The sequence below is a fragment of the Oncorhynchus kisutch genome, linkage group LG20 (genome assembly GCF_002021735.2).
Source record: "Oncorhynchus kisutch isolate 150728-3 linkage group LG20, Okis_V2, whole genome shotgun sequence".
NCBI classification, from domain to species: Eukaryota; Metazoa; Chordata; class Actinopteri; order Salmoniformes; family Salmonidae; genus Oncorhynchus; species Oncorhynchus kisutch.
Window position 1 is genome coordinate 46,357,882 of NC_034193.2, and position 13,795 is coordinate 46,371,676.

The 13,795-nt window shown below is 43.4% G+C and overlaps 1 protein-coding gene across 3 annotated transcripts in view; it reads left to right on the forward strand.

Moving 5' to 3' along the window:
• LOC109865961 (VPS10 domain-containing receptor SorCS1) overlaps positions 1–13,795 on the forward strand; it is a 163,786-nt gene that overhangs the window by 128,237 nt on the left and 21,754 nt on the right. For all 3 annotated transcript variants that reach the window (XR_004204514.1, XM_031799698.1, XM_031799699.1), the window contains exons 10-15: positions 372–518; positions 1,723–1,825; positions 6,834–6,910; positions 7,455–7,546; positions 9,583–9,690; positions 11,473–11,590. Coding sequence is in view for 2 of the 3 variants with exons in the window: in XM_031799698.1 (XP_031655558.1) it covers positions 372–518; positions 1,723–1,825; positions 6,834–6,910; positions 7,455–7,546; positions 9,583–9,690; positions 11,473–11,590 (645 nt within the window). In the remaining variant the exon portion in view is untranslated. The remainder of the gene's footprint in view (positions 1–371; positions 519–1,722; positions 1,826–6,833; positions 6,911–7,454; positions 7,547–9,582; positions 9,691–11,472; positions 11,591–13,795) is intronic.

Consider the following 13,795-nt stretch of genomic DNA (forward strand, 5'->3'; position numbering starts at 1 on the left):
ATATATGTTTGTATTAAGTAAGACGTGAGTTATCATCTAGACTATGAAAATGCGTAATATTAGTCAGGTATTTTTGTCTCTCATCCATTATCTTGATGAGACAGCCTGGTCTCGTACTTTGTTCATAACAAACTTACATTTTGCACTTCTTACGTGAATAAAATACATTTTTTTATACATAAGATCACTTTTAGTTGAGAACAATGTGTCTGACCATTTCCCTAGAAATAGGTCTACAACCTTCCTTGAAGTAACCACTCATTATTAGACCAGCTACAATTTGGGGCAGATAGCAGGATCTATTAAAAGTATTACATCTTTACTTCTTTTTGGAGTATTGCATCATGTTTTCCCTAATCTCTATCTCCTAGGTGGCGGGTATAAAAGGGATGTTCCTCGCCAACAAGATGACGGACAGCGTGGTGAAGACTTACATCACCTACAACAGAGGGAGAGACTGGAGGCTCCTGCAGGCTCCCACTGCTGACCTGAGGGGCAACAGCATCCGCTGTGAACTAGTGAGGACACACACACACACCACACAAACAGATGCACGCACGTACCAAACACACATGGATACACACATGGGTACACACACACACATACACACACACACACACACACACACACACACACACACACACACACACACACACACACACACACACACACACACACACACACACACACACGTCATAACACTGTTGGACTTGTCAACGGGGCCTTGTCAGAAGTTGACTGAGCCGGGCCGTTGCCGTGGTGCTGAGGTGGTGAGCGAAGGGGGATAGCGCTCTGAAAGAGCACTGCTCGTCAAAGCTGAGCGCTCCGGAGGTTGTGCAGCGTAGGAAGCTAGCGGACCTGAAAGGTCAGCCATTTTGATTTTGATCCAGTCCAATAAACTGATCTCACGTTTAGAGCTGGAGATGTGTCAGAAAGAGAGAGACAAACTATGCCTTTCTTTTCTTTGTTTCTCCACAAACTTGGGTGTTGATTGTTCATGCTAGCTAATAGCTACTTTCAAGTAGTTCCAAAGTTGAGACCTTTGCTGTATTGTTTGTGGATATCAACTCTATTCGGGGTCTTTCTCATGTGCTGGCCGTCTAAAAGGCTCAAAGTAACACAGATTTGCTTTAATTGTCAGCTTTATTACAGTGTGTATTATAGATACAGGTCCCAGTCAGCCAAGGGGTAGAGCATAGCCACTTTTTAGCTTCCTTAATACACCCCAAAATAATTACCCTTTGATAAAGTAATTAGTGATTCAATAGCGCACCTCGCCTTCACCCAGTATTATGCAGTCGTTTGTCAGAAAATGTCAGCCTTTTAATAAACCTCTAAACACAACACACACACAACACATACGCTCGCACTACTGGCATTTGCAGTGTCCTAATGAGAATTGTGTAGCTAAAGGTTATTCCAATCAAAACTAATGGTCGAAGGAGCCAATGGGGAGTAGTGTTTGTGTGAGGATTTATGATGAGGGGGGGGGGGGGGGGTGTATGTGCAAATGCATGTGTGTGTTTCTGTGTGTGTGTGTGTGTGTGTGTGTGCGTGCATTCATGTGTGTGTCATTAAATCCCACCTCGATGGCCATTTGCTTGAGGGTCTTCTCTCATGGGTGTTTGTGTTGACATACAGTTAAGTCTATTCTGTTGACAGATCTTCCCCCTCCTTTGTTAACGAGTCAGGCTAACTGTTCTGTTTGTTCTTCTTCCCCAGCCATACTGTTCCCTACACCTCCACCTACATGTGTCGGCCAACCCCTACACGTCGGGGAATATCGAGAGCAAGGACTCTGCCCCTGGGATCATTGTGGCCTCAGGTAGGTGAACATGGGATTTTATTTAAAGTGGCAGTGTGTATTTGTAAAGTTATATTTACTGTGTACATTTTGTGAAGCTCAGATTCTTGAGGGGTTTCTTTGACTTTATGAGTTGAGTTTAGACAATTTGCATACTTTATCGTTCCGGGAAGAACATATAGGCCTGTATTAAAGTTTTCAAACACTGGCAGTTATACAATTTAGGGGCTTCATTCATGTTGCAAATATATCCGGATTTAAATTATGTACTCAGCCCAAAGCATTTCCTGAAAAGTTTCTGATCCAGCATACTTTAGGACGGCCGTGCATAATATTTGTTGTTGGCCCATACTGACGTCCCCGCGCTGTCACCACTGTGCGTTGTATACAGATGGATTTACTAGCTAAGTGCTACACTTGGGAATTCTAGAGTGGGACAGCATCTTCAGAGTGCCTGCTGTTCCTCTTAAGTGCCTTTTCTTATTCTCCTCCAGTCACTGCCTGACTAGCGCCCTTCTATTGTCTTTTATATTGTGCTGTATGTAACTGTTGACTCTTCGTGACAGACTGCTTATCACTGGCTATACATGGGCCTTTCAGTCAGATATGACAGTCTCCCATTTGCACATGAACAGAGACTAAATATATGGTTTCGTAATGGTAGAATACCACCTTTGCCACCCAACTGAACATGCTTCTATTTCAGGGAAGTTAGGAACCAATATGCACAGGCAGTTAGGAAAGCTAAGGCTAGCCTTTTCAAACAGTAATTTGCATCCTGTAGCACAAAATCAAAAACGTTCTGGGGCACTGTAAAGTCCATGGAGAATAAGAGCACCTCCTCCCAAGCTGCCCACTGCACTGAGGCTAGGAAACATTGTCACCACTGATAAATCCACTACTATTGAGAATTTCAAAAAGCATTTTTCTACGGCTGGCCATGCTTTCCACCTGGCTACCCCTACCCCAGTCAACTGCCCTGCACCCCCACAGCCAATCTCCCAAGCCTCCCCATTTCTCCTTCACTCAAATCCAGATAGCTGATGTTCTGAAAGAGCTGAAAAATCTGAACCCCTACAAATCAGCCGGGCTAGACAATCTGAACATTCTCTTTCTAAAATTATCTGCCCAAATTGTTGCAACCCCTCTGACTAGTCTGTTCAACCTCTCTTTCGTATCGTCTGAGATTCCCAAAGATTGGAAAGCTGCCACGATCATCCCCCTCTTCAAAGGGGGAGACACTCTAGACCCAAACTGCTATAGACCTATATCTATCCTACCCTGCCTTTCTAAGGTCTTCGAAAGCCAAGTTAACATTTCAAATCCCAACGTACCTTTCCCGCTATGCAATCTGGTTTCAGAGCTGGTCATGGGTGCATCTCAGCCACACTCAAGGTCCTAAACTATACCATAACCGCCATCGATAAGAAACATTACTGTGCAGCTGCATTCATCGACCTGGCCAAGGCTTTTGACTCTGTCAATCACCACATTCTTATCGGCAGACTCAACAGCCTTGGTTTCTCAAATGACTGCCTCGCCTGGTTCACCAACTACTTCTCTGATAGAGTTCAGTGTGTCAAATCAGAGGGCCTGTTGTCCGGACCTCTGGCAGTCTCTATGGGGATGCCACAGGGCTCAATTCTCGGGCCGACTCTCTTCTCTGTATACCTCAATGATGTCGCTCTTGCTGCTGTTGATTCTCTGATCCACCTCTACGCAGACGACACCATTCTGTGTACTTCTGGCCCTTCTGTGGACACTGTGTTAACTAACCTCCAGATGAGCTTCAATGCCATAAAACTCTCCTTACGTGGCCGCCAACTGCTCTTAAATGCAAGTAAAACTAAATGCATGCTCTTCAACCGATCGCCAAACCCACTGGCTCCAGGTCATCTACAAGTCTTTGCTAGGTAAAGCCCCACCTTATCTTAGCTCACTGGTCACCATAGCAGCACCCACCCGTAGCACATGCTCCAGCAGGTATATCTCACTGGTCACCCCCAAAGCCAATTCCTCTTTGGCCGCCTTTCCTTCCAGTTCTCTGCTGCCAATGACTGGAATGAACTGCAAAAATCTCTGAAGCTGGAGACTCATATCTCCCTCACTAGCTTTAAGCACCAGTTGTCAGAGCAGCTCACAGATCACTGCACCTGTACATAGCCCATCTGTAAATATCCCATCCAACTACCTCATCCCCATACTGTATTTATTTATTTATCTTTCTCCTTTTCACCCCAGTATCTCTACTTGCACATTCATCTTCTGCACATCTATTCACTCCAATGTGAATTAATGTTGTAATTACTTCGCCATCATTCCTTACCTCCCTTATCTTACCTCATTTGCACACACTGTATATAGACTTTTTCTAATATTATTGATTGTATGTTTGTTTATTCCATGTGTAACTCTGTGTTGTTGTATGTGTCGAAATGCTTTGCTTTATCTTGGCCAGGTCACAGTTGTAAATGAGAACTGGTTCTCAACTAGCCTACCTGCTTAAATAAAGGTGAAATAAAATAAAAATGAAAAGTGATAATGCCTTAGATGCCGCTGTTTGCAGGATATATTGGCACGGGTGTTGTTAGTCTTGAGATGAAGTCAATCACTTCAAACTGAAGTTGAAAAGACTGCAAGCTAGCTACACTTTGTTTCGTTTCACCTCTTTTCAATTGACATTTCTTTGTATACATCTATAAAGATTATGCCAGCTAATTCGATTTCGACTGGCTGAGAAACATTGCCAATCTGCCTGTCTGTCTCGTCCCGACTCCCGATACATTCATTACTATGGGACAGCTGAACTTGAATATTGAATCAATGACAGACAGACAGCAAGGTTTCTCTACTGTTGAAAACTAAATGTTAGTCTAAAAGTTAGTCTAAAATAAATGTGGAGATCAAGTTTATAAATTGCCTGGCTGGGCTGATGAGAAAGTGGATTCCACAGTCAGATGGAACAGAGTAAATAGGTATTTTAACGTCATAGATTTAGCTGGTGGTAACTTGTGGAATTGACATCAGATGGAATGCGGTTCAGGATTAGACCCACCCGTTGTTATATAGTTTTTTCCTTAAACTAAACAACCAGCCCTACCATCCACTGTGAGTTTTTCTCTTCCACGAGAACCTAGGTGGCAGCATGTCTGTGTCAGCTCAAATTTGTGGCTAAACACAGGAAACCATAATCCAGAAACTCACAGTGGTGCACAAAACTATACCCATCACGGTTTAGCCCTTTATGGCTGCCGACTGGGAGTCCGGGCACAGGAGTGCATGTCCGCTCGATGCACTCATCATCTCCCCACCGTTAGTGGAGTAAAACAAACACCACAGGAGGATCAGAGACTATGTCGTGCCCCAAATATCACCCTGTTCCCAATATAGTGCACTACTCTTTATCAGAGCCTATGCACTAAATAGGGAATAGGGTGCCATTTTGGACACAATACCAGCATCAGTCTCAGAATGACTTCCCGTTTTAGCTGTAGGGCTTTTAATTCCTGCTGGGATAGACTAGTCTATGACAGATCTCCACACGCCTTAGGAGTCAGGAGTGGGTCTAGTCTACTACTAGACAGTGCCATGTGGTCTCTGGAGAACTGAAGGGCTGGGACTTCATGGGGTAGTATAACTGGCATAGTATGACAGAAGGTCTATCACTAGTACATGTACAATTGCTATTACAGAACATCTCTGTATCCATTATATAGAATATTATATCCATAATGTAACTGACTGTGTTTAGCTGAGTCATTGCAAACACACAAATCGTTATTTCACATCTCTGTATCCATTCAAAGTAGGCTACTGTAACCGACAGTGTTTTGCTAGGTCCTAGATCTCTAAAGCAACAGCTGTAGGGAAAGTGAGCAGAGCACTGTTTCACCTCGACACTGGATAAAAGCCCTTAATCCTAGGGTACAAATCTAGTTAAATAAAATCACATTTCATTTGTCACATGCGCAGAAAACAACAGGTGTGAAATGCTTACATACAAGCCCTTCCCAACAATGCAGAGTTTTAAAAATTCCAATAAAAAGAAAAATAGTAACACAAGAGGAATATAATACACACGAATGGAGCAGCATACAGGGACTAGATCAATGCGCAGTAGTATGAGGTATTTGAGGGAGATATGTACGTGAAGGCAGGATAAAGTGACTAGGTGTCATGATAGATAATAATAAGTTAAACAAAGAACAGTAGAAGAGGCATATAGCATGCAGGGGGGAGAGAGATGATTTGGAGGGAGCGGGGCTCTGAGGGTTACACTCTGGAACAGTTCTCCTGTACCCTCCTGTTAGGAAGGAGGTCAGGAGAGGGAAGGAAGGTAGGAAGGAAGGAGAGTGAGAGAGAGAGACACACAGAGCCAATGAGACACACACGCAGAGCCCGTGACACACACGCAGAGCCCGTGACACACACGCAGAGCCCGTGACACACACGCAGAGCCCGTGACACACACGCAGAGCCCGTGACACACACACAGAGCCACTGAGACATAGGGGTAGCCAACTCTGCCTCTGAGGGGTACACTCTGGAACACTTCTCCTCTAGCCTCCTGTTAAACCACCTGACTCTAATTAGCTACTAAATGGGAGTAATTATAGTAGAAGACTCAACAGCCTCAGTCTGAAAGTGGAGGTCTTTATGTGATAGAGGAGACTGGATGGTTAATACTGCACAGTAAGTGGACTATATTACTGTAATGTATGTTAGGAAACCTTTTTACTTATCAATGTCAATGTATGAAAGGACATGACTGACTTTGACTCTAGTATATAGTCTGTGTGTCCTTCAGGAAGAAATGACATCAATCACTTCTGTAATTTAAGACACTTCCTGTATGACTTTGAACTTTTTATTAAGGTCATGTACAGTATATCAGACAGCTGTGGAATTTTGGATTTGATTTAGATCAGCCCCACACCCTCAAGGATATCAATAGTTTAGCAGTTGGCTAAAGTCATACGGGACTCTCTCATCCTGAACACTTCACCCAACCCCCCCCCCCTCTCATCAGGCTCCATCGGAGCGGAGTTGACCACCAGCAACGTGAGCATGTTCATCACCTCGGACGCCGGCAACACGTGGAGACAGGTGAGGGGGAGGGAGGGAGGGAGATCCTCACCATCTCAATAACTACATCATCATCCCCAGGATGGTGTTTAATCCACCACTTTGCCACCCGCCGCTGTGATTTAGTGCAGATAATCAAATGAGATCTTGAGACTAATGTCATTCGGTAGCCCCCCTGCCTTTGCCCGCACAACGATGCCCGTGGGTGGGTGTCTGTGCCACCTTCTCCTCCACCTCCCTTATATGACGGCCGCAATTTCAATATAAGGGGCCTCGTGTCTAATTAAAGGACGCAGATGAAAATTAATGAGTAGAGAATTGACGCTGCAACGTCACGCCACATCGAAGTGTGGTGTGATTTGGTGTTGAGAGGGGCGGGGGAGGAAGGGAGATCTGATGCGTGTAAGGGGGGTGTGTATGTGTGTGCTTGCCTACGTGTGTGTACCTTCGTTCATTAGGTTGCTCTTTCATCAACATTAAAGTCCACTACTAAAACAAAAATGTCTTGGTAATCAATAACGCTAGTAATATAATGAGTTTATACTTTTTACCTTTTGTCTTTCAGATCTTTGATGAGGAGTACAGTGTTCTCTACCTGGACCAAGGAGGGGCCCTGGTGGCTATAAGACACACTCCACTCCCCATCCGACACCTATGGTGAATCTCTATTAGAAAAATAGAATTTGGCATGGTTTGCATCAACTCTCTCTCTCTGAGGAAGACTTACGTCCTCACGTTCCCACAAGCCTGATAGTGTAATGAGTATGTCTAAGAACATAGGAAGTTATTAGTGTAATTCCAAACCAGTAGGCGGTGAGATATTCTCCTCCTTTGACGATTGCTATTCAATTTCACCTTTCCCTGTTCATTACGTGATGTAAGCGTTGCCTTTCAATGCCTTTAGAAATGCAGTGCTCATATCCTATCCTATGTGGAATAATTAAAATTCAGTTTTTAGCAATTGGATAAAACACTGGAGAAGATGTTTGTTTTCTCCCATAGAGATGCATATAATACTGTAATAGTATACACTATAATATGTTCTAATTCTGTCCATCAGTTATGAAATGTGTTATTATTATATTGCTATGGTTTCTGCCATAAAGATAGAAAATACTAAACTATACAGCAGAAAATACTAAACTGAACAAAAAAAAGAAACGTCCTCTCACTGTCAGCTGCATTTATTTTCAGCAAACTTAACATGTGTAAATATTTGTATGAACATAACAAGATTCAACAACTGAGACATAAACTGAACAAGTTCCACAGATGTGACTAACATAAATGGAATAATGTGTCCCGAAACAAAGGGGGGGATCAAAAGTAACATTCAGTGTCTGGTGTGGCCACCAGCTGCATTAAGTATTGCAGTGCATCTCCTCCTCATGGACTGCACCAGATTTGCCAGTTCTTGCTGTGTGATGTTAACCCACTCTTCCACCAACGCACCTGCAAGTTCCCAGACATTTCTGGGGGGGAATGGCCATAGCCCTCACCCTCCGATCCAACAGGTCCCAGACGTGCTCATTGGGATTGAGATCCGGGCTCTTCACTGGCTATGGCAGAACACTGACATTCCTGTCTTGCAGGAAATCACGCACAGAACGAGCAGTATGGCTGGTGGCATTGTCATGCTGGAGGGTCATATCAGAATGAGCCTGCAGGAAGGGTACCAAATGAGGGAGGAGCGTTGAGATTGCCTATAATGACAACAAGCTCAGTCCGATGATGCTGTGAAACACCGCCCCAGAACATGACGGACCCTCCACCTCCAAATCGATCCCGCTCCTGAGTACAGGCCTCGGTGTAACGCTCATTCCTTCGACGATAAACGCAAATCCGACCATCACCCCTTGTGATACAAAACCGCAAATTATCAGTGAAGAGCACTTTTTGCCAGTCCTGTCTGGTCCAGCGATGGTGGGGTTGTGCCCATAGACAACGTTGTTGCCGGGGATGTCTGGTGAGGACCTGCCTTTACAACAGGCCTACAAGCCCTCAGTCCAGCCTCTCTCAGCCTATTGCGGACAGTCTGAGCACTGATGGAGGGATTGTGCGTTCCTGGTGTAACTCGGGCAGTTGTTGTTGCCATCCTGTACCTGTCCTGCAGGTGTGATGTTCAGATGTACCAATCCTGTGCAGGTGTTGTTGCACGTGGTCTGCCACTGTGAGGATGATCATTGCAATTTGTTGCCCTGGCCATGTCTGCAGTCCTCATGCCTCCTTGCAGCATGCCTAAGGCACGTTCACACAGATGAGCAGGGACCCTGGGCAACTTTCTTTTGGTGTTTTTCAGAGTCAATAAAAAGGCCTCTTTAGTGTCCTACGTTTTCATAACTGTGACCTTAATTGCCTACCGTCTGTAAGCTGTTAGTGTCTTAACGACCATTCCACAGGTGCATGTTCATTAATTGTTTATGGTTCATTGAACACGCATGGGAAACAGTGTTTAAACGCTTTACAATGAAGATCTGTGAAGTTATTTGGATTTTTTTTACAAATTATCTTTGAAAGACAGGGTCCTGAAAAAGGGCCTTTTCTTTTTTTGCTTAGTTTATAATACTGTTAAATACACTAATGGAGTTCTCATTCTATTGCTATGGTCTCTCCCATAGAGATACAGAAGAAAATACTATAATTCTGTTAAATACATTAGCTCTCACATTCTCTTTCTATGGTTCCTCCCACAGGATGAGTTTCGACGAGGGGAGAGAGTGGAATAAATACAGTTTCACCATGTCGCCCCTGTTTGTGGACGGGTTGCTAGGGGAGCCGGGGGAGGAGACTCTCATTATGACGTAAATCAACTTTATTTACCCAATTTTGAATGAGAGGGAGACCGGTAAAGGGAAACTCTGAACCAAAAAGGATGGATGCAGGATTCAAACGTTGGCCCAGAAGGGTTTCTGTATGTTGTCCGTATAGACTACTATACCACTACACCACACTGTCAAATCAAATCCCATCTGATTGCAGATATACAGTATGTTTGATGTGTTAACATAATGAATTGAGATTGAATGAACCTTAACCATGTTAGATGTGTTGACGTTGTGTGAGGGGTGGGTGGGAGTTTTGCTCGTTTCCAAAGCCCTGGTAGTAACGACAGCGCTGGCTGCCCATTTTCCCTAACATGAATGGAATAGATCCCTCTCAAGGTTTAGCCTCACATCAAAACCATCTGTCTCGGGATTATGATCACAGAGACATCAGTGGTGTTGGGAGCCCGGCGACAGCAGAGCACTGAAGAACACGAGGAACATCATCAAAAATAAAATAGACTATGGCTAAAGGACCGAATAGGAAAGTAGGGCTCAAAAAGTTCTCTCTGCATTATGTAGCAACATTGACTCAATAGTTTTAAGAAACATGGCATGTGAAGTTTTCCGTCTTTTCTACAACTTATTTCCTTCTAGAATGACCCACTTAGCTATACTACGTGAGATGATACTGCTCTTGTTGTACTTTCTTTGGTGTACAACTTTGACGGCTGCTGCATAAGGTTTCCCGTAGCCCTTACATCAGTGTTATCTAACACCTGTCATCACCGAAAACTGAGTGACGGACAGACAGTTGACTTTGTAGTCGGCACGGCAACAGAAGGATAGGCCACAGCTGCTGAGACCGGGAGAGGGAAGGACAGAAGTGGGGAGAGAGAGAGTTGAGAGAGAGAGATGAGGGGAGAGACTGAGACAAAGAGAGAGAGGAAGATGGTAGGATAAGATAGGACTTTCTCCCTGTAGGCCCAGAGTGCACTTCTCTGAACCAGCTGAGACAGACAGGACTGTGGGATATGAGATTGTTGACAGCCTACTACAACTTTTCATAGGGGAAAAAAATGAAATGTGTACTCTTTTTCTCTGACTTTCTGTGTATGGACACCTCATTATTTATCATTATTTCATTTCAGACCATTTTCTTATCAATTCATAATGATTTTACAGTTAGTGACAGTTGTAGACCAGCGCCTCAGTCCGTTAATTGATGGATTGAGTGTGATACATTTGTTGTTTGATTAGCAGAGAGAGGAGGTAAATCCCAGTAAAACCCAATTTTGTCTGAGAAGGAATGTTTTCTGCGACATGTGAATGTTAATTTGATGTGGTGTTATGACCTTGAATTTTGGTTGAAGTTTGTGTTGGATCTGAGGGAAATACGCACCCTGTAAGACATATCTCTTTTTGTTAAGTGATTCATTTCGATTCCATTAGTTGCCAAATGCAATTTCTCTAAAGCTTTTAGTAATAACTGTCATTTTTGTCCAAGTCAAAGAAAATGTTGACTCCACACTTTTACATTCCTCTATCCAACTAAGTATATTTTATTCAGCTCAGAAGTGACTTGTCTTGACTGATGCCTCGGTCTGACAACTGAGGGACTTCCTAATATGGGTGCCGTACCTGACACTCCTTAGTTTGACTAGTGTTTTTCCCTCTGTCACCCTAATCATTATAACCATACAGCTGTGTTTCAGTGTAGTGTACCTATCAGTGTTCACAGCTGCTGTGGCTTTGCTATCTGACAACCAGATACTAGTGTACCTTTTCTGCTGCAGCTGTAAGGTTCCTTGCTGTTTGCAGGATCTTTGGCCACGTCAGTCACCGGTCCGAGTGGCAGCTGGTCAAGATTGACTTCAGGTCCATCTTCAACCGGAGATGTACAGAGGGGGATTACCAGACATGGCACCTACACAACCGGGTAATGGCACCTACATACAGTTGAAGTCGGAAGTTTACATACACCTTAGCCATACACATTTAATCTCAGTTTTTCACAATTCCTGAAATTTAATCCTAGTACAAATTCCCTGTTTTAGGTTAGTTAGGATCACCACTTTATTTTAAGAATGTGAAATGTCAGAATAATAGTAGAGAGTGATTTATTTCAGCTTTTATTTCCTTCATCACATTCCCAGTGGGTCAGAAGTTTACATACACTCAAATAGAATTAGGTAGCATTGCCTTTAAATTGTTTAACTTGGGTCAAACGTTTTGGGTAGCCTTCCAAAAGCTTCCCACAATAAGTTGGGTGAATTTTGGCCCATTCCTCCTGACAGAACTGGTGTAACTGAGTCAGGTTTGTAGGCCTCTGTGCTCGGACACACTTTTTCAGTTCTATAGGACTGAGGTCAGGGCTTTGTGATGGCCACTCCAATACCTTGACGTTATTGTCCTTAAGCCATTCTGCCACAACTTTGGAAGAATGCTTGGGGTCATTGTCCATTTGGAAGAGCCACTTGCGACCAAGCTTCAACTTCCTGACTGATGTCTTGAGATGTTGCTTCAATATATCCACATCATTTTCCCTCCTCATAATGCCATCTATTTTGTGAAGAGCACCAGTCCCTCCTGCAGCAAAGCACTCCCACAACATGATGCTGCCACCCTCGTGCTTCACGTTTGGGATGGTGTTCTTCGGCTTCTAAGCCTCCCCCTTTTTCCTCCAAACATGACGACGGTCATTTTGGCCAAACAGTTCTATTTCATCAGACCAGAGGACATTTCTCCAAAAGTACGATCTTTGTCCACATGTGCAGTTGCAAACCGCTTTGCACTTTACGCACCAAAGTACGTTCATCTCTAGGAGACAGAACGGGTCACTTTCCTGAGTGGTATGACGGCTGCGTGGTCCCATGGTGTTCATACTTGCGTACCATTGTTTGTACAGATGAACCAGACAAGGATGAACCAGACAATATTTTTTCAGAGGTCTTGGCTGATTTCTTTTGATTTTCCCATGATGTCAAGCAAAGAGGCACTGAGTTTGAAGGTAGGCCTTGAAATTCATCCATATGTACACCTCTAATTGATTCAAATGATGCCAATTAGCCTATCAGAAGCTTCTAAAGCCATGACATCATTTTCTCTGAATTTCCCAAGCTGTTTAATCAACTTAGTGTATGCAAACTTCTGACCCACTTGAATTGTGATACGCTGAATTATAAGTGAAAAAATCTAGCGGTAAAAAATTGTTGGAAAAATGTCTTGTGTCATGCACAAAGTAGATGTCCTAACCGACTTGCCAAAACTATAGTTTGTTAACAAGAAATTTGTGGAGTGAAGTTGAAGTTGTAAAACGAGTTTTAATGACTCCTACCTACGTGTATGTAAACTTTGACTTCAACTGTAACTGTGACTCTGTCTGCAGAAAACTGGTTTCAGAGGCCTTCCTCAGCCTGGTCATTTCAGCCATGGATAGCTCCTAACATGTAGAACATTAGCAACCCCCCTCTCAGTGCTTTATGAGCAAACAACTTCTATTGCAAGAAGTTGTGAGCACTTTATATCTTACACTTTGAAGTGTCACCCAAACTTTTAAGATGAGGATTAAACTTGTAATTTACTCTGACTTCTTCAAAAATGTGTCAAACATTAAGAAATTCACATAGGAATGTGAGTTATAGATCTGTCATTCTCATTGACAGCAAGTCTTAAGAAATGGTAGATATGTTCTATGTGCGCTATTTCTATGCCTCCTGCTCATTTGAGTCTTACTTACAATTTTGTACACCAGCTTCAAACAATATTTTTGCTTACAGGAAAATACATTTCACAGAGGTTTAGGTGTTACAATGATTCTCTACACTATACTTGTCACATAAACTGAAATTAGGCTAATTCTAATTAACTATTCAAATTTTATCAACCAGGAAGCGGCGGAGCGATTTCTGCACGGTGTGTCTTTAACCTGCGACATAAAATGTTTTGTCATTTAGCATATTCTCTTATCCAGGTAAAGTGCCTTGCTCAAAGTCACATTGGGAGATTTTTCACCTAGTCGTCTTGCCAGTGACCTCTCGGTTACTGAGCCAGTGACCTCTCGGTTACAGGCTCAACGCTCTTAACCGCTAAGCTACATGCCGCCCCTACTGCTACCATGTGTGCTCTGTGGCCATTCCCACCA